The sequence below is a fragment of the Bos taurus genome, chromosome 24 (assembly GCF_002263795.3).
Source record: "Bos taurus isolate L1 Dominette 01449 registration number 42190680 breed Hereford chromosome 24, ARS-UCD2.0, whole genome shotgun sequence".
In the NCBI taxonomy this organism is placed as follows: Eukaryota; Metazoa; Chordata; class Mammalia; order Artiodactyla; family Bovidae; genus Bos; species Bos taurus.
The window spans coordinates 39,876,671-39,897,434 of NC_037351.1; the positions used below are offsets into that span (position 1 = coordinate 39,876,671).

The 20,764-nt window shown below is 42.5% G+C and overlaps 1 protein-coding gene across 2 annotated transcripts in view; it reads left to right on the top strand.

The window, feature by feature from the left end:
• ARHGAP28 (Rho GTPase activating protein 28) overlaps positions 1–20,764 on the top strand; it is a 139,704-nt gene that overhangs the window by 78,796 nt on the left and 40,144 nt on the right. For both annotated transcript variants that reach the window (XM_010818945.4, XM_010818947.4), the window contains exons 2-5: positions 300–502; positions 6,317–6,534; positions 12,317–12,409; positions 16,062–16,154. In XM_010818945.4, coding sequence (XP_010817247.1) covers positions 300–502; positions 6,317–6,534; positions 12,317–12,409; positions 16,062–16,154 — 607 coding nt within the window. The remainder of the gene's footprint in view (positions 1–299; positions 503–6,316; positions 6,535–12,316; positions 12,410–16,061; positions 16,155–20,764) is intronic.

The window sequence follows — 20,764 nt, forward strand, 5'->3', positions numbered from 1 at the left end:
CACTCTTCTGACATTTATAGAAGCTAACTTTTACTATATGTGTTTTGATTAATATAAGCAACTTCTTTATGAGTGTGTAAAAGTCATAGAAAGTATTTTTGTGATAATTCCCACATGGCCACAAAGTCGTTGTGAATTAGAGAGGATGAAAGGATGGGACCACCTGACTAGAGGTTACTCCCTCAAACCTCTCTCCGTCACACTAACTCCTTCTCTCCATTAGTTTCAAACTTGTGTGTGGTTCATAACATGGAACACTGATTTCCGTTGACCGATATTTAATACTTTTCTTTCCTCAGAAAGTCCATCCCTCGCTGCCGAAGAATCAACAGGATGCTCTCCAATGAGTCCCTTCAGTCCCCGGCGTTCAGCCGCTCCAACTCTCAAGCCTCCGTAGACAGCGCCTCCATGGAGAATTTCTGGCGGGAAATAGAAAGCATCAAAGAGACCAGCCTCGGGGCTCAGGAGGAACAGACGCCTGCCGAGGCCAAGCCCCTGGACGGTGAGATGCCAGATTGGTCCCCACTGTGCAGCCTTTTACATGCTCTCTTGTTCTGTTGGCAGGTAGACGTCATTCCATGAGTAGCCTAACTAGTGAATCGATAGACTTTGGCATACCAGCTTCCCACTCCCGCTGGTTTGTATCTGCTGGTCTGGCTCAGGGTGGCTTCTCAGCAGGTGACACAACCTGAAGGGGGGCTGTCAACCATCCAGGTTGATCCCTAACATGTCACCATTTAGGGAGGCTGTACCTGGCTGTGGGTTGGAATCATGATCGTCTAGCAGATTGAGTATTCTAAATTTGAGGTTTTTACATCTGCATACTTGACTATTAATTACCAAAGAAAGATACAAAAAAAAAATTGCCAGCATAATTCTGGAGAAAAGAAATATTTGACTTTGAAGCACTTACTAGTATTAATGTATTTAGAGAATGAATAATCTGCACTTCACAAGATAAATGCCATGTCAGATAGGTCGGTTATACTAGTTTCCAGTGAAATTAAACAAGAAGATTGAGGAACCAAAAAAGTATTTGTTGTTGTTTAGTCTCTTAGTCGTGTCCAACTCTTTGCCACCCATGGACTGCAGCATGCCAGGCTTCCCTGTCCTTCCCTATCGCCTGGAATTTGCTCAAACTCATGTCCATTGAATCCATGAGCCCACACAACCATCTTGTCCTCTGTTACCCTCTTCTCCTCCTGCCCTCAATCTTTATTGCCCTTAATTTTCTAAAAGAGCAAAATTACTCACCTGAGATTAAAAGCATGGGACAAAGAGGACCTACTTTATAGCACAGGGAACTCTGCTCAATGTTATGTGGCAGCCTGGATGGGAGGGGGGTTTGGGGAAGAATGAATACATGGCTGTGCATGACTGAGTCCCTTCGCTATCTACCTGAAACTGTTACAACATTGTTAATTGGCTATGCTGCTGCTATTGCTGCTAAGTCGCTTCAGTCGTGTCCGACTCTTGTGCGACCCCATAGACAGCAGCCCACCAGGCTCCACCGTCCCTGGGATTCTCCAGGCAAGAACACTGGAGTGGGTTGCCACTTCCTTCTCCGATGCAGGAAAGTTGAAAAGTGAAAGGGAAGTTCCTCAGTCGTGTCCGACTCTTCGAGACCCCATTGACTACAGCCCACCAGGCTCCTCCGTCCATGGGATTTTCCAGGCAAGAGTGCTGGAGTTGGGTGCCATTGCCTTCTCCGAATTGGCTATATTCCAGTACAAAATTGGCTTCCCTGGTGACTCGGATGGAAAAGAATCCTGTAATGCGGGAGACCTGGGTTTGATACCTGTGTTGGGAAGATCCCTTAGAGAAGGGATAGGCTACCCACTCCAATATTCTTGCCTGGAGAATTCTATAGACAGAGGAGCCTGGCAGGCTATAGTCCATGGGGTCACAAAGAGTCAGACACGACTAAGTGACTTTCACAGTACAAAATAAAAAGTTAAAAAAAAACATGGGTTATCTTCTTCAGGTACTACCTATCCACAAGTAAATGTGTAAGAAAAACTGAAGGTAGTTTGGGACTTCCCTGGTAGTCCACTGGTCAAGACTCCTCTTTAGGGGTCTTGGGTTTGATCCCTTGTTGGGAAACTAAGATCCTGAATGCCCTGCAGTGTGGCCAAAAGAAACAGAAAAAAAAAAGCAAAGAAAAATTGAAGGTAGTTGAGTAAGTAGCTATCTATGAATGTTTCCATTAGCCAGTGACTAACCTCAAAACAACTATCAAGATAAACTAAAATGTTAAAAAAAATTCTTGTTCTTTTCTCCAAGTCTATCCTTCTTAGATCTGAAGAAAAATAGTTTGGGTCTACCACAATTAGGATATTTCATTTAGGATTAGAAATAAAGCCCACCACACATTTAATGAGAATCTAGTTAAGGGAACCATCCTCCTTCAGAGAAGGCTATTTTTACGCCATTTGCTTATGTCCTTACATTTTGCCTTTTCAGATTCAGAAAGATACATAAAGAAGAGTGCCTCTTGTTCCCCACTTCTTCCATCTCACTAGCTAGCTCACTGGTAGAAGGCAAGGGCACTCCACTCCAGTACTTTTGCCTCCAGTACTCTCCCATGGACAGAGGAGCCTGGTGCGCTGCAGTCCATGGGGTCCCTAGGAGTCAGACACGACTGAGCGACTTCACTTTCACTTTTCACTTTCATGCATCGGAGAAGGAAATGGCAACCCACTCCAGTGTTCTTGCCTGGAGAATCCCAGGGATAGGGGAGCCTGGTGGGCTGCCATCTATGGGGTCGCACAGAGTCGGACACGACTGACGTGACTTTGCAGCAGCAGCAGCAGCTAGCTCGCTATCCGTATTAAAAATCGTGAGCTCTTACTGATAACTTCCGATTCCAATCCAACAAAGTTTGTTGTTGTCTCCCCTTTCTCTGTATTTATAACTCCCTTCTCCAAGAGTGAGAAACCTGGTTCATTCTTTCTTCAATGTATATATTTTTTCATTTGCTCCAGCCTAGAGCATGCAAAAAACATCTTCAAGGTTTACCAACAGAAACGTCTACAAAAAGCTAACTAGAGTGTAAATTTTATTTTACTGATATTTTGTCTCTTGAAGTATATGCCCAGATCTTAAGTGTGCAGTTCAATGAGGTTTGACAAATGCTACCTTGTAACCGCATACTAATCGAAATAACATTCCAGTCCACTCAGAAAATTTCCTCGTGGTTTTTCCCAGTCTCATCATTCTCGTGACTTGCTGTCCCTGGCCAGAGACAAATACAGTTCTGTTATTTCTGCGGCATAGATCAGTTTGGGGTTTGGCTTCTTTTGCCAAATATTGTATTTTTGAGATTCCTTCTGTGTATTAATGTTTCACTGCTTATTATCATGGGATAGTTTGCATCAGTCTCCAAGGCCTGCTGTAACAAAGTACCACAAAGCTAGGTGATTTAAAACAAAAGAAATTTGTTCTCTTGGGGTCTGGAGACTAGAAGTCCAACATCAAGGGGTCAGCAGGGCCCTCTGCTCTCTGAAGATGGTAGGGAAGAGCCTGTTCCATGTCTTTCTCCTAGTTTCTGGTGTTCCCAGCAATCCTTGCTGTTCCTTGGCTTGTCGACAGTACATGCCATTCTGCCTCTGTGGTCACATAGCCTGTTCTCTGCGTTGCTGTCCATGTTCCTTCTCTTTTTCTTATAAAGACACTAGCTATATCGGATAAGGGCTTCCCTGGGGCTTAGACAGTAAAGAATTTACCTGCAATGCAGGAGATGCAGGTTTGATCCCTGGGTTGAGAAGATCCCCTGGAGAAGGGAATTGCTCCCCACTCCGGTATAATTGCTTGGAGAATCCCATGGACAGAGGGGCCTGGCAGGCTACAGCCCACGGGGTCGCAAAGAGTTGATGGAGCAACTAGAGAGAGATATCGGATAAAGGACCCACTCTACTCCAGTATGACCTCATTTCAGCTCAGATCCTCATTACACCTCAAAGACTCTATTTCCAAAGAAGTTTACATTCACCCGAATTGGTGGTTAGAACTTCCATGTATCTTCCAGGGACTCAGTTCAACCCATAATGGCAATATTCTGTTGTATGAATATGCCACAATTTGTCTGTCCATTTAACTCTTAGTGAACTTGTGGGTTGTTAACAGCTTTGGCCATTATGAATAAGGCTGCTGTGAACAGTTTTGTGAAAGTCTTTTGGTGGAGATGTATTATTTCTCTTGGATGTATACATTTTTCATAGAATATGTGTAATTATGTACATAAGAAACTGCCACTCTTTTTCCAATGTAGCTGTACCGTTTCACATTCCTCCCTTCAGTGTCTGACAAGTCTAGTTGCTTCAGTCCTTGAACATTTTGATGCTTTAAGACTTGTTGACATGAATGGTTCTAGCGACATGTGGAGGTATCTCACTGTGGTTGTAATTACATTTCACTAATGATGTCAAACACTTTTTCTAGTGCTTATTCTCCTCCATTCCTATATCTGGCTTTTGTAAAATCTTTTAACTATTTTAAAAAATTATCTTTCTATTATTGCCTTCTATGAATTCATCATATATTCATCTTTTGTTAAATATATGTATTGCAAATACTTTCTCACCATCTGTGGCTTGCCTATTCATATTCTTAGTGGGGTCTTTTAATTTTTCTTTATTTATTTTTTATTGGCAGAAGCAATTTTATTTCTGCTTATACTTTGGTTTCTCTTAATATCATATACATCTTTCACCTTTTGTTTTTTGAAAGTGCAGGTATTGATTGATTGGTTTTTGGTTGCCCTGGATCATCATTGCTGCGCATAGGCTTTCTCTAGTTTCCGTAACTGGGGGCTCTTTTCTTGTTGCAGCAGCTTCTCTTGCGACAGAGCATAGGCTCTGGGGTGCGTGTTCTCGGTGGTTCTGGCTCCTGGGCTCTGGAGCACAGGCTCAGTAGTTGTGGAGCGTGGGCTTAGTTACTTCACAGCTTGTGGGATCGTCCCAGATTATGGATCAAACCTGTGTCCCCTGCATTGGCAGGTGGATTCTTAACCACGGGATCACCAGGAAAGTCCTGGTGGGATCTTGTAAATGGGTGTCTCTCTTTTGTTCTCGCTTCTCTCTCATTTTTCTATTGTTTGCTCCTTGTGCAAAGTACAATTGGTTTTTGTAACCTGACCTTATATTTCATTATCTTTCTAAAGTCACTTACCAGTAGTTGTCTACTACTAAATGTCTTGCTGCTGCGTTGCTTCAGTCGTGTCCGACTCTGTGCGACCCCATAGACGGCAGCCCACCAGACTTCCCGTCCCTGGGATTCTCCAGGCAAGAACACTGGAGTGGGTTGCCATTTCCTTCTCCAATGCATGAAAGTGAAAAGTGAAAGTGAAGTCGCTCAGTCTTGTCCAACTGTAGCCACCCCATGGACTGCAGCCTATCAGGCTCCTCCGTCCATGGGATTTTCTAGGCAAAAGTACTGGAGTGGGGTGCCATTGCCTTCTCCTACTAAATGTCTTAGGATTTTCTAAATAAACAAAGAGATTTTGGGGGGAATAGAGACGGTTTTACTCTTTCCTTTCTGACTTCTATGTTTTTATTTTTTTAATCTTGCCTTATCATTCTGGTAAGGCCTCCATATAAGTTGAATGAAAGTAAGTAATGACAGTTTATATCCTGGCTGTGATCCCGGTTTTGCAGGGGAAGGGTTCAATATTCACCACAAAAAATGGTTGTAACTGTTAACTTTTTATAGATGTTCTTCATCAATAGCCTTCTATTCCCATTGTATTAGTTTCTGGTATACAACATAATGATTAGATATTTGAATACATATACAGTTGTGAAACAGTCACCAAAGTAAGTGTAGTTAATATCCGTTGTCACACATTGTTACAAAATTGTTTTTCTTGTGGTAAGAACTTTCAAGGTCCTACTTTCCTAACAATTTTCAAATACGCAATAGAATGTTATTAAATAAAGTCACCATGCTGTGCGTTACATCCTCATGACTTACTTATTTTCTAACTGGAGTATGTACCTTTTGACCACCGTTACCCATCTTGCCCACCCCGACCCCTTGCCTCTGCTAAGCACACCAGTCTATTCTCCGTATTTATGTACTTGGGCTTTTTACTTCATTTTGTTCTTAAACTCCACATGTAATGAGATCATCTGGTGTTTGGTGTTTGTCTTTCTCAGTCTCACTTACTTCACTTGGCATAATGTCCTCAGGGTCCAGGATGGTCTTATTAATATTGTTTACTGATATTTCTTATTCACTGATGTGTACAGACTTACAGATATACACATCATCCAATCCCAGAATATTCTCACCTTCTTTTGGCAACTTCGTTTTACAGAAGGAGAACTTGAAGCAGAGTGGTTGCAAGATGTTGGTTTATCAACCCTGATCTCGGGTGATGAGGAGGAAGATGGCAAAGCCTTGCTCTCTACTTTGACTCGAACCCAGGCAGCTGCAGTGAAGAAGAGATACAATACTTACACACAAACCTTGAGGAAAAAGAACAAGCAGTCTGTCAGGGATGTCAGAGACATCTTCGGAACCAGCGAATCTCCTGTAAGTAATGGACAGGGCTCGAAAGGTATGATTAGGGGAGCAGAGGAGAATATGGAAAAAATATCAGGAAAGTTCATAGTCATCCTCTAGCTTTAAAAGAGAAAACTGAAGCAGATAGCACCATGCAAGATTTTATAAACTTAAGTGACTATTTCTTATTCCCCATGCAGCAGGTTCCCTGCACACAAAATTTATTCCCTTTTGAAGCTGGAGGATAACTTCTTTGGTAATGGAGCACATCTTTGTGGATGGGTTCCAGGGAGCCTTTACTTAAATCTGAGTGCTGACTGGAAGCTCTGTGGACAGGCAACACACTCCTGAAGAAGTGGGCCCAAGTCTCATGAGCATGTCTGGGTGGTTTGCTTTAACTGGGGGTGGGAATGGGAGAGTGGTTCGGGTACCCTTTATGTTCAAAGAAATTAAAATGGTAAAAAGTGAGATACAGCATTAATCAAGTGAGCCAGAGAATGATTCAAAAAACATCAGGGGAGCCTCACATGTTTTCTGAGCCATGGCTGGTTGAAATTCCACCTCACCCTTGGCAGTTCCTGGGCCACAGTTTTACTTGCAAGGCTGTGAGTCACGTCTTCCTATTTCTGCAGTCGTTTCAGTGCTAGCTCTGATCTACTTCATTCATCCATTTATTGCATCATTGATGCAAGAGATAATTAATGGATACGTCCTCTGCAATTCTTTTTTTAAAAAATATTTCTTTGTTACTTATTTTTGGCTCTGTTGGGTCTGAGTCACAGCATGTAACTCTGAGTTGCAGTGCATGGCCTTCTTCTCTAGCTGAGGCACACGGGGCTCAGTAGTTGCGGCTCATGGGCTTAATTGCCCCATAGTATGTGGGATTTTAGTTTCCCACCCAGGGATCGAACCCACCTTCCCTGCTTTGGAAGGTGGATTCTTAACCCCTGGACCACTAGGGAAGTCCCTCTGTGCAATTTTTATATCACGTTCTATGCAGAAGGATTCATGGACCTAAGATTCATATATAGGAAAAGGGAACTTTATATTCCACTGCAGGCACAGATAAAGTTGACTAAGGCCAGTTAGTTAATCACTTTGATTTAGGTTTCTTTTCTGCTTAATTGTGATCTCAATAATGACATAAATTAAAACATCAAGGATATTGGGTCAGTTCAGTTCAGTTCAGTCGCTCAGTCATGTCCGACTCTTTGAGACCCCATGAATCACAGCACACCAGGCCTCCCTGTTCATCACCAATTCCCAGAGTTCACTCAAACTCATGTGCATCGAGTCAGCGATGCCATCCAGCCATCTCATCCTCTGTCATACCCTTCTCCTCCTGCCCTAAATCCCTCCCAGCATCACAGTCTTTTCCAATGAGAGATCCCTAGTCTTTCCCATTCTGTTGTTTTCCTCTATTTGTTTGCATTGATCGCTGAGGAAGGCTTTCTTATCTCTCCTTGCTATTCTTTGGAACTCTGCATTCAGATGCTTATATCTTTCCTTTACTCCTTTGGTTTTCACTTCTCTTCTTTTCACATCTATTTGTAAGGCATCCTCAGACAGCCATTTTGCTTTTTTGCATTTCTTGCCATCTCCTGTTTGAGCACTTCCAATTTGCCTTGATTCATGGACCTAACATTCCAGGTTCCTATGTAATATTGCTCTTTACAGCATCAAACCTTGCTTCTATCACCAGTCACATCCTCAATTGGGTATTGTTTTTGCTTTGGCTCCATCCTTTCATTCTTTCTGGAGTTATCTCTCCAGTGATCTTCAGTAGCATATTGGGCACCTACTGACCTGGGGAGTTCCCCTTTCAGTATCCTATCATTTTGCCTTTTCATACTGTTCATGGGGTTCTCAAGGCAAGAATACTGAAGTGGTTTGCCATTCCTTTCTCCAGTGGACCACATTCTGTCAGACTTCTCCACCATGACCCACCCGTCTTGGGTGGCACCACAGTTATGGCTTAGTTTCATTGAGTTAGACAAGGCTGTGGTCTGTGTGATTAGATTTACTAGTTTTCCTGTGATTATGGTTTCAGTGTGTCTGCCCTCTGATGCCCTCTCGCAACACCTACCATCTTACTTGGGTTTCTCTTACCTTGGACGTGGGGTATCTCTTCAGGGCTGTTCCAGCAAAGCTCAGCTGCTGCTCCTTACCTTGGACGAGGGGTATCTCCTCACCGCCGCCCCTCCTGACCTTGAACGTGGAGTAGCTCCTCTCTGCCCTCCGAGAAGCCACTGCTCCTTGGACTTGGGGTTGCTCCTCTCAGCTGCCGCCCCTGACCTTGAGTGAGGGGTAGCTCCTTTTGGACACGCTTCTGCGCAGTCCGTCACAGCTGGCGCACTTCTGCGCGGATACTGGGTAGCTGACGTAAATGAAAACAGTCTCTAATTTGAGTTACTTTAGGTTGTGTGTCAGTCAGGTCTTCTCTTAGATACATTAACCAGAGTCGGGTGTTGCCAGAGCAGCTCACGTCTACAGTTAAGCCTTGCCTGTGTGTTTACAACATCCCAGAAGAATCCTGGCCTTTAGACCTGTCTTTGTTGTTGTTGTTGAGTCTCTCAGTCACGTCCAACTCTTTGCAACCCCATAGACTGCAGCACGCCAGGCTTCCCTGTCCTTCACTATCTCCTGGAGTTTGTTCAAACTTATGTCCATTGAGTTGTTGAGGCCATCCAACCATTTCATCTTCTGTCATTCCTTTTTGCTCCGGCCGTCAATCTTTCCCAGCATCAGGGTCTTTTCCAATGAGTTAGGTCTTCACGTCAGGTGGCCAAAGTATTGGAGCTTCAGCATCAGTCCTTCCAATGAATATTCAGGGTTGATTTCCTTTAGGATTGAATGGTTTGATCTTCTTGCTGTCCAAGGGAACCTCAAGAATCTTCTCCAGCACCACAGTTGGAAAGCATCAGTTCTTTGGCACTCAGCCTTCTTTATCCAACTCTTAGAACGGTCTAAAGTAGTGGAAACGACCCATTTCTGTGCTCTCCAGTGTGATAGCCCCAGCCACATGTGGCATCAGCACTTGAAACGTAGTTAGTTGTAAGTAAGGAATGAAAATTTTAACTGTTTAATCATAATTGATTTAAACCTAAATTGTCACATATGGCTTATAGCCAGTATATTGATCACAGTTCTAGAATCTTCTGCCATGTATAATGAGTTATAGCATTCTGAGTTCTGTTCTGTTTGAACTTTCAGCCTGGTTGAAACCTGTGTCTTCCTAGAAGGTGAGATTGTCCTCAGCTGGAACTGGGTACAGGCAATGCCTACAACTTGAGGCCAGGCTCCATACACACAAGTCCTGGACTAGATGCCTATCAAAGGAAAGGTTTGCCCTTCGGGTTTAAATTTCCAGCGTCATTTTCCAATTATCGCCCAGATCATCTTGAGCGAGTACTAAGAACTTGGCCCACATGCATTCTTTCCCCATTTCTGTTTCTGGCTACTTTAGACTAAGATTTTTTGTTTTCCCTTGCTGTTGTTATTCAGTCGTGTCTGATTGTTTGTGACCCCATGGACTACAGCACGCCAGGCTCCCCTGTCCTTCACCATCTCCCAGAGTTTGCTCCAGTTCATGTCCCTTGAGTTGGTTGTGGTATCTGACCATCTCATCTTCTGCTGCCCCCTTCTCCTTTTGCCTTCATCCTTTCCCAGCATCAGGGTCTTTTCCAGTGAGTTTGCTGTTCGCATCAGGTGGCCAAAGTATTGGAGTTTCAGCATCAGTCCTTCCAGTGAATATTCAGGGTTGATTTCCTTGAGGATTGACTGGTTCGATCATGCAGTCCAAGGGACTCTCAAGAGTCTTCTGCAGCATCGGAGTTCAAAAGCACCAATTCGTCTTCCCTGGCAAACTGCAAAATATAGAAGTGTCTGTAGCTTCTCTTGAATCCCCCAGCTACTCAAGAAAAATGCATAACTAGCCTTTCTAGGTTTCCTAAAACTTTTCACTATAGCCACATAGAAACAGTGCTTCTCCTTTCACTTGGACCCTGAAGGAAAGTATAATGTGGGCACTTTCCCACTGGGGCTTAAGTGTTATGAACAGTCTTATTTTTCCATAGCATGTAAGTGCAGTAAACTGTTCAATATTTAACTCCAGCAAAGGCAGAGAGATGACTACATTCCTGGTGGGTCAGGGGAGTGGCCTGGGGCCTTCCTCCTGTGCACTTCCCTCGTCTCTCCACCCAGTCTTACTGCTGGAGGTCCAGCTTTAGAGACGATGGGGAGTGAGGCAGGCCGAGTGGTCGCAGGTGGAAGAAGATGGTCAGTCTGTCACCACGGGGACAGTTAAGTTGAATCCTGAATACATTTAGCTGCTGCTTGCTCTTCTCCTAAACAGCTGTTGTCTTCTGAATTAGGTGATGCCTTCCTGCTCATTAAATTTTCATCCTGGAGATGTGCTTTTTCTCAATCAGCATTGACCTTCCACACATTTTTCTCTTGTACCTTTTTTTTAGGCCCAAGTTTTTCTCTACCCTTATCAAACCATTCTTGCTTGCTTTTTATCTTCCGGGAACATCCAGCAATTTCTGTTCTGCTAATGGAAATGTTTCGTGGTTTCTAGATCTACTCGTTGAGAAAAGTATCTCTGACATGTTGAGTAATTTGCAAGAGCAGGAGAATATGTCATCTTGATCCAAGTTTCTTATGTCAATTTCTCAGTAGTATGTGTTTCTTCCAAAAAATGTGTTTTTTTTTTCCTTATTATAAAAGTGATACACAGTCTTTAATGGAAATTTAGAAAATATGGACAAACAAGGAAAAACAGGAGTATTTCTATGGGCCCAAATAAAATTTTGTGATTTAATTGACTAGTCAATAAATATAATTTTCAGTGAAATTCTATTCTAAAAGACTATTTAAGCCTTGTTTTAGTAGAACTCTTATATACTAAATCACAGATACAAAGTCAGCCTTTGGATACATAGTGCAAGATCTCAAATCCATTTCATCATGAGCCCAAACAGAATTTTTCTAATATTCAGAAGCTGTGAATCAGATATTACGTCCAGTAATACATTTCACTGAGCAAAATAGTCAACTGAATCTATTTTCAATTTCATAATTGATAAACAGTTAAAAGTGGGACTAACTCACAATTAACTGTATAAATATAGGCATAGAGTCCTTTTTTAAAAACAAACATGATTATATCACATATATATGCTTGACTGCATGGCACAGAAAACCCAAGAGTTATACAAGTACAAATGAGGAAACTGAAAGGTGTTCCTTAGCTTTAGCATAGATCCAGCTTCCTTCCGTCTTGTATTGTGTCTTTCATGAATGGCCTTCATCCTTCTGCTTACCGAGGGGGCAGGGCCACTCCTGACAACCACATCCTTGTTCCTGGCAGCTCCGGGTACTTGTACCTCCTGACTGTCTCTGACTTCAATTTCCCAGAAATCTTACTTGGTAGAATTCCAGTTACCTCTCATGGTCTGGAAACATTATATCATCACTCTTAGCTACTAGAGAGCCTGGGAAATTAATACTTTCTAATTGTACACAAACATTCCTGAAAAAAAAAAAAAAAAAGACCCTATTAAGGAAGACAGGCAACTGGGTTTGGGGCCGGCGGTTGATTTACAGTGTCTTCCGCAGAGACCAGTGTCTGTCGCTGCACCTGGTGTGTGGTGAGGTCCCACATGCAGTGCTGGGTGCACAGGCAGTCGTATCTGGGTGTCTCACCATGTCTGGATGAACGTGCACACTGTTTGCATAATGCGTGATTAAATGCATAGTGACCCCTGGGAGAACATGCCTGAGTAAAAATGCACTCTGTTTTTCTCAATAGCCAGATGAGTTTTGCTGTGTCCCAGCTCCTCTTCTGGATGTGAGCCCGGATGAAGAAAGGATGCCAACGGTCCCTTGCAGAAATGGTCAGCTGGTAAGACAAAGAAAGGGGTGCTCCCCTGCAGAAATGGTCAGCTGGTAAGACAGAGAGGGGTGCGAGTGCTCCGAGGTGAGGAGAAGTGGTTACTTCAAGGCAACCTGGAAAATTTTAAGGGAGAAAAAAAAAAAAAACTTGTAACAAGGAAGAAAAAAGGGTCTCAGACTCAGGAATGAATAATTAAATAGTTAAACTCACAAACAACGACGTGGCCTCCTTGTACCTACAGTGAGAAAAACAACCACAGCTGCGGCTGCCGGGAGTCAGGACTGGGGGAGGCCGTCAGCTGAGCCATTGTTCTCTCTGCTGAGTGCACAGTGGAAAATTTCAGGCTACCTTCCTTGAATCCTTCAGAATTAATTTAATTCTCACCATAAGAAATATTTTGACATTTCAGTTATTTTCTAAATGTAAATCTGTCATGGGGACACGGCACTGCAGCCTCTGGAATGTGTCACAGTAAGTGGGAAAAACACACAATCTTGCACAGGAGGTAAATGCGCTTCACTAGAGCCCACCTCGCCCAGGTTAGTAGAGAGTTTCAGAGTGCTGATTGGAGTTCAGAACTGCCACTGAGGCTATTTTAGCAAAAGAGAAGACTCTCAAGCTGTGGTCTGTACCTCCTGGTGTGAGGCTGGATCCTCTTACTGAGCACACCCTTCACCCTGAGAAGGACATGGGTTACTGACATCTGTCTCCACGTGGCCTCCTGGCAGCAAAAATCTACAGGGAGAGACTTGCTTCTCTGATGCTTCTATGTCTCCTTCTCCTTAGCCCTTTATTTTCCTCCCCAGCAAAGGGAGAGGGGTTCGGTGTCGGTCGAGGAGTGGCACGTGTACCATTCTTGATCTGATGAAGATGATGGTGACGATGATGTTTAGATTCTCTGCAGTTTCCTTTGCCCTTACGTGTGTCTGATGTAGGGCACGCTGTCCGCACTTTGCAGACCAGCCCCTTGTCCCTTCCAGATTATCTCCATTTTCCCTTATCTTCTGTTCATTTCTTGCATTAAATTCACAAAGCTTTTAAGTTGTCTCTCACATTCCCCGTGTCTTTTTGTCCATTTGTTCTGTATGGTAGCAGATTTTGTCCACATCATCCTGTGGAAACCTATTTATAATTTTTGTAAAGAGTGGTTATAATTGGGTCCCTGTTGATTTTTAAACTCAGCAATCATCCTCTTAATTCATAAGAACTCCTGCTTTTTGCACTGATTCACCCTTTCTTGTTATAGGTAGTCCTGACTGATGATTGAAGTAATCTCTCAAATCTCTCTGAGACTTACATCATCATAAGCCTTTTTCTCTGCCCTCGATTATCTCTTTCTCCCAGAAAGTTTATCATTATCTGTATACTTCCTTTTTTCCCCAAAATGTTGGTTTTTCTCCATGGCTAACTTTTTTATAGTGTTGATTTTTCTCCAGTGACTGATGATCCTTGGTGATTGGCTGGATTGCCTACTTAGTGACTTTTAGGACATGTCTTTGCTGTATGCTTTCTCTACCATTATATAGATGTTTTCCCAAAGAACTCTTTATTGACTAAGAGGGCTGACTTTGGGTCCTTTGTAAGTCAGTAAGGTGTGTGAACAGTCTGTGAAGGGACGTTATTTTAACAGCATACATGGATGAGTCTGTGCATGTGTGTATGTGTAGACGTGTAAGCATACACAAATACATGGCATGCACACACCTTCAGTGTCAAAGGGAAAGTAACAGATGACATCATTCCCAGATAAAATTCATGTTTTCCTTTTACTTTCCCACACATATCTTTCATGAAGGTCCAGAGTGACCTGATCTTGAGGTCTGTCATGGTCCCAATGCTCGGCATCCAGAAGGCTTTCCTCGGGTTTATGCCTGGCTTCTGCCTGCTGCTCAGTGTAAAGGGGGCTGTCAGGAGGTCTTTGGCCCCTTCACTGAGGAAACGCCTCACACTGAATTTTCCTAGCTGTCACCCTGGAGCCTCTTGTCCTGTGTCATTATCAGTCTAAGTTTGGTTGTTCATTTGTCTGTTTTTTGTGGATTTGCCCTTTCCTTGCCAGCAGTGTTGTCTTATGCTCTTCTTGGGCTGAGGATTTCTCTATGATTATGAAGCAAATTATTTTTTACTTTCCAGGAATTTCTAACAATTGTTCATCTGTTAGCAGAGTACTTTGTTGGTTTTCAGTGCCCTTTGGAGCTGTTCTTATAAAAATACGCCCTTTCTCTATTGGGAGTGGTTCACTCTGTTTTCCATGCTGACCTAAGTTTTCTTGTACCGCTTTTTAGCATTGTTTCCACTTCCAAAGAGACGTGTATTCTTCACATGAATAGCATACATACACACGGGGGAAAAGTTAGAAAATATGGAAAAAGAAGTTTCTAATGGCTTATGTGAAAGTTTATTTCATTAATACCCAGCATGTTTAATTTTGCAAAGCATTGTTTTAATCATGGATAGAATATTTGCATCTTATTTTGGGAAATTTGCCGTTATATCACAAATGCTGCTAAAAAATCTTAGGGCATATACACAAAGCCTACAGAGCAGTGCATTACAGTCGGAATAGTCTCAAATACATTTGCTGCATAGTTGCATAGTTAAAAATCAGAGCCTTTCCAAATCTCAGAGAATGGGAATGAAATATTTGGCTCAGTCATGTGTGTTCGTGAGATAATCGGTCTAATGTTTTTCTAGTTTCATAATTGAAAGAGCACTGAATGCTCTTGCTTTTGATTTGTAAATCATTCCAAAATATAGTCATAAAGTCTGACTTTTAAGTAGCGTAGTTTTATCAGTAAGCTTCCTGACTTAGACAATTAGAGGTTTGTTTTCCTTACAAAATAAGGACTCTGAGGCTGGTATGACTAATACCTCTCTCATGGACCTACCAGTTTTTTAATCTTTGCATTGTGCTCCATGCAGGCTAATATTTAATGCTGAGGGAATTCTGGGCATCACATGTGTCATGTCCACGTCCTGGAAGAAGCATCAGTCAGCTTGATTCCGTCCACGTCAGCAAGAGAACACTAGCCTTCCCAGCTGTTCCTCCCTAGTAGCATTTTAACCAAAATCACACTGGACCAAACCATCACAGGATCACACTTAGTCCTCATAGACAGACACACAGCATCCTACAGCAAGGTCGTGATATTCGTATGTTAGAGGAGAAAAGAAAAGCGAGTTTTGGCAGGCAGGTAGTGATGTCTGTTTTGAGACTCATTTCTGTCCCAGTGCACGACACTTACGAGGATCAGCATCCTTTCGGAAGAACTGGTGAATGCTCTTACCATTACATTTGAGTCCTTAACTCTGCATCTCCACAGGGCTGTGCCTTTAAACCGATTCTAGTGTAATGTGTAATTGAGTAAACCATCACACTGGGAAAGATGTGCATGCGTGCTAAGTCACTTCAGTCGTGTCCACCTCTTTGCGACCCTATGGACTGTAGCCCTCCGGGCTCCTCTGTCCATGGGGATTCTCTGGGCAAGAATACTGGAGTGGGTTGCCATGCCTTCCTCCAGCGGATCTTCTCAACCCAGGGATCGAACCCACCTCTGTTAAGTCTCCTCCATTGGCAGGCAGCTTCTTTATCACTTGCCCCACCTGGGAAGCCCTTATTGGGAAAGACATGCCTGGATAAAAGTGACTTCACTTCTCTCCTTAGCCAGGTGATACCTGTGACAGCCACGCTAGCGAGCTGGATGGCGCCCGGGAGGGGAAAGCGCTGCCAGGAATCATCAAAGCCAGCGGCCCCTTGGTAAGTGATGGGGAGGACGGGGTGGGGATGAGACGGCAGCCAGTCCTTCAAGACAACCGCACGAAACCTCACCACAGGGCGGCATAATTAAGGTAGCTGGACAAGCACAGCTGTCAGCATGCCGGTCTGCCTTTATTCGGAGGAAGCCATTCAGCATGAAGTGAACCAAGTTTAATAGTTATAGCCACAAATAACTACATGCTCTATTAAAACAGACACAAAACCAAACAACCAGTGACGGTAGGCATTTCTTTATGACGGATTTAGTCCCTTTACATTTTTCTCTTATTTTAAAATATTCTCCTATGAGTGTTGGTTCCACTGGGTCCCAGGTCCACTGGATACGGATGTCAAGTCATGGGACAGCAGCACGTGTTTCCACCCTGCACCTTACTTCTGAGTGCAATCTTCACCCCAGGCGTCCAGGGCTCCCTTCCCTCCCTCACCACCTGCATTTCCCCAGAGCCACTCTCCACTCCCCACTTACCTGGAGCAGACATCAGGCAAGCCCTGGGAGAAGGATCCAGCATCTGTCAGTTTATAGACAAGGAAGGTTGCTTTATTCATGGTTTAGCCAAACAGAGCCTTCTCTCACATCTGTTTTTATGTGCAGTTCTATCCTGAGCTATCTTTTCTCTCCCTTGGTGAAATGTATATACGTCATCTTTTCTTTACTGTTTCCATCCTCATATTCCTTAGGGGAGGGAATGCTGAATCCCAGAAGGTTCCCTCCTCCCTGCTGAGACAGTATTGGTGGTGTGACTTTTTTTTTTCAGTTATGTTTGTTGATGCTACTAGGTTTTAGGAAAGAAAGGTTTGGTCATCTGAAGAGTCCATATAATATTTTATGATTTTGTTAATGTCCAACGTGTTGGTTTTGCAATAAACTACCTACAATAAAGGAATTGTCTATTATAATATATATAACTGCCTATTGTCTATTATTATATGAGGTTGAGTCTTGACTCTAAATCATAAATGCCACTAAATCTAGGCCTTTACAAAAGATTTATTTACAAAAAGGCTTAAAACCCAATCTACAATCCTCACAAACTACAAATCATTCGTATAGATAAGAGAAAACATTTTCCTTATGTGTAGTTGACATAAATGAATTAGTCATTTGAGGTGTTAGTTAATTCAGAAGGCAAAGTAGTCAGTCTGGTTATTTCCAGTGCCTTAAGTAAAAATCAAATAGCTACATTTGCTATTGATTTATAATTCACTGCAAAATACAATCATACCATCTGTTAAAAATGATCATTTACATCTGTGTTTGCTTTATAGAAAAGAAAATCTAAGAAACTTTGATTTAAACAAGTAGGAGTTTGTTTTAATCACAAGCGACTAACGGTGGGTGAATCAAGCTGGTGCAGCTACAGGACAGTTCAGTGCCAACCTTGGAGTGAGCTTCTGACTTTTTTCTTCCATGCTACCACCATAGCATGTGGATTTAATCCTTAAATTCACAAGATGGTTAGCAAACACGTATTAGATGGCTCTTGCTTTGCTTGCATTGAATTTCAGTATCCTAAATTTTCTCTCACATTACTCTCTTTTGCTCAGATTTCTTCATCTTTATGCTCCAGGTTAGTAATTTTTTTCTTGGTCATGATTCTGTTATCTTGTTTAGCTTCTCTTACTCCTTATAAATTTCAGCAAACATATTCTTATTTCCCAAGAACAACTTTTTTCTTTGTGATTTACCCATCATGGTAGCTGTAGGTTCTTGATTCATAGCAGCTATAGACCCTTGAAGATAATTATATTATTTGTAAGGAATGGGATTATTTCTGCCTGTTTTTTACTGTTATATATTTTTAAAACAAGTGCCTGCATTTTAGGTATATAATTCAGTTCATTTTGAGAAGTGTTTTTACCTGTGTAATCACAGCCAGTCAAAACAGAGAACATTCCAGTCACCCTAGACGTTTCTCTCAGACCTTTTCCCACCCACTGTCCTCTTTCTCCGGCAGAGGCCAACTCTGTTGGGATTAGTACACACTCTTGTGTCTGGCTTCTTGCACACAAAATAATTTTAAGATTCATCCACTTGTTGCATGCGTTAGAAATTTAGTCCCTTTATCACTAACAGTAATCCATTGTGTAGATATACTGCTGTTGGTGTATCTTTTCACCTGATGATGGACATTTGGATTAGTTACACTTTTGATCCATTATGAATAATGCCTCCATGAACATTCATTTGTACCAGTAGAAAGGATATGTACTCTCGTTTCTCTTTGCCAAACACACAACATAATTCAGGTTGTTGGCCAACAAGCCACCCTCAGCCCCGTCACCCTTAACTCTTAAATTCAGCAAGGAATAATTCAATAAATCAAAAATAACTGAATTCTGTCTTTTGGAGAAAGCTTCTATAGGCAGAAACACCAGCAACATAAACTCATTTCTTAATTTTTTATTGGCGTACAGTTGCTTTACAAGGAACTAATATCTAAATGTGTATTTTAAGCAAGTTATCCTGAGAAAATAAATTGGAATAAATAGCTTTTTTACTAAAAAACTACATAAATGTGTATTTTAAAGCAAGGATGTTGTCAACTAAAGCTTGGGCCTTGTGGGTGAGCTTATACAGAAAATTAAGACGACTATGTAGATTTCTTTTCAGTATCTTCAGTATCAACTAAGAAACAGATGTTTCGTTTTTCCCAGTTATTTCCCAAATGTAAACATCTTGTGTGGAGAACATGCTAGTTTCTGGAACGTGTAGCAGTAAGTGACACAAGCAGCGGAGTCTTGCCCAAGAGAGAGGACCATCTGATGAGGGAAGCGCATGCCTCCAGGGGGCCCTGCGGTGGGGAGGGAGGGACAGCAAGTGCAGTGCAGGGAGAGCTTCTCCCCAAGACTATGCGTCCTGGGTGTTTCTTCCTGTCCAGATCCCCAGCCCCTCCCTCACACTATCCCTGTCAGAATCCTGTCACAGCAGGAGGGTAGGAGGACCCACCAAAGGGAAACAGAGCAGAAGGTGTTCAACAAAGTAGAAGATGCCAGCACACTCGCAGGGGACCACAGCCCCTGGGTCCGTAAAGTTCTTTGCAGTCATTGTGCAAGTCTTTATTGATTTTTGACTGATTACTGTAGGAAATTGCTGTATGTTTCCTCTGCAGCCGTGTAGATTGATTTTTTTAAAAGGCCAAAATTGTTGATTGTGTGTTTTTGAGAGTGATTGGGGTGTACTTAACTTTAAAGGGGTAAAAGTGCATATAGGGTTCAGGTAGGTTAGTAAACACTCCCCAGATGCAAAACTAATGAAGGTCAAAGCTGATTTCATTTCTCCATCTCCCATCCATGTCTTGTGTGGTCTTCCGAGTTGCCTCTCTCTTAGACCCCTCCTTCCTCAGTATCCATGAGGGATGGGTTCCAGGACCCCCTAGAATACCAAAATCCAATGGTGCTCAAATCCCTTATATAAAATGATGTGGTGCTAGCATATGACCTATACGCACCTTCCCTAAACCATCTGTCAGATCAGATCAGTCTCTCAGTCGTGTCCGACTCTTTGCGACCCCATGAATTGCAGCACACCAGGCCTCCCTGTCCATCACCAACTCCCGGAATTCACTGAGACATGTCCATCGAGTCAGTGATGCCATCCAGCCATCTCATCCTCTGTCGTCCCCTTCTCCTCCTGCCCCCAATCCCTCCCAGCATCAGAGTCTTTTCCAATGAGTCAACTCTTCGCATGAGGTGGCCAAAGTACTGGAGTTTCAGCTTTAGCATCATTCCTTCCAAAGAAATCCCAGGGCTGATCTCCTTCAGAATGGACTGGTTGGATCTCCTTGCAGTCCAAGGGACTCTCAAGAGTCTTCTCCAACACCATCTCTAGATCACTTGTAATCCTTATTACAATGTACATGCTATATAAATGGTTACTGGCATGTGCAAAACTCAAGCTTTAGCTTTGGGGAGCTTTCTGGGTTTTTTGTTTTTTTCAAATATTTCAAACGTTATCTATCCATCTGGATTGGATGAATCTGCCAATGGAAAACCTGTGGAGGCAGAGGGTCAAGTGTACTCAAACCAGGAGCCCACCCACCCCAAAGCAGTTCATTTTATTTAGACTGAATTTGGGGTTTTGTCCTCAGATTATATTTAGGGGCTGTCTATATTTTAAGGAATGATTGACTGCTTCATCCCTGGTTTGTAAACAACTCTTGACTATCTGCCGGCAGCTCTTTCCTACCCTTTGTACATCATGTTGTTTTTATCTTCCCTGTCTGAAAAATTTTCTTTTATGCTGCTTTCAGTTAGAGGTTTTGTTTTACCAACCAGTTCTGTTTGCTTTTCATCTAGAAATGTCTATCAGCTCTGGAATTCTTTGCTGGTTTCCAATGCTGTTAAAAACCTGTTCCTTTAAAATTTTTTTTCCCATCATTTTTAGTAATTTGGGGTGAGAGGGGAGCTGGATGATGGTGAGTTTGCCGTCGTGACTTAAATTTCTTGCGCTAGTTCTTGTGTTCTGTTTGTTCCTTTGAAGAAAAAAAAGAGCCCTTTGTTCATTTTTTAAAATAACACATACCATCCATAGAAAATTCAGAAAATATGGTCAATCAAGATGAGTGACAGTTTTTTAAAAGACAAAATAT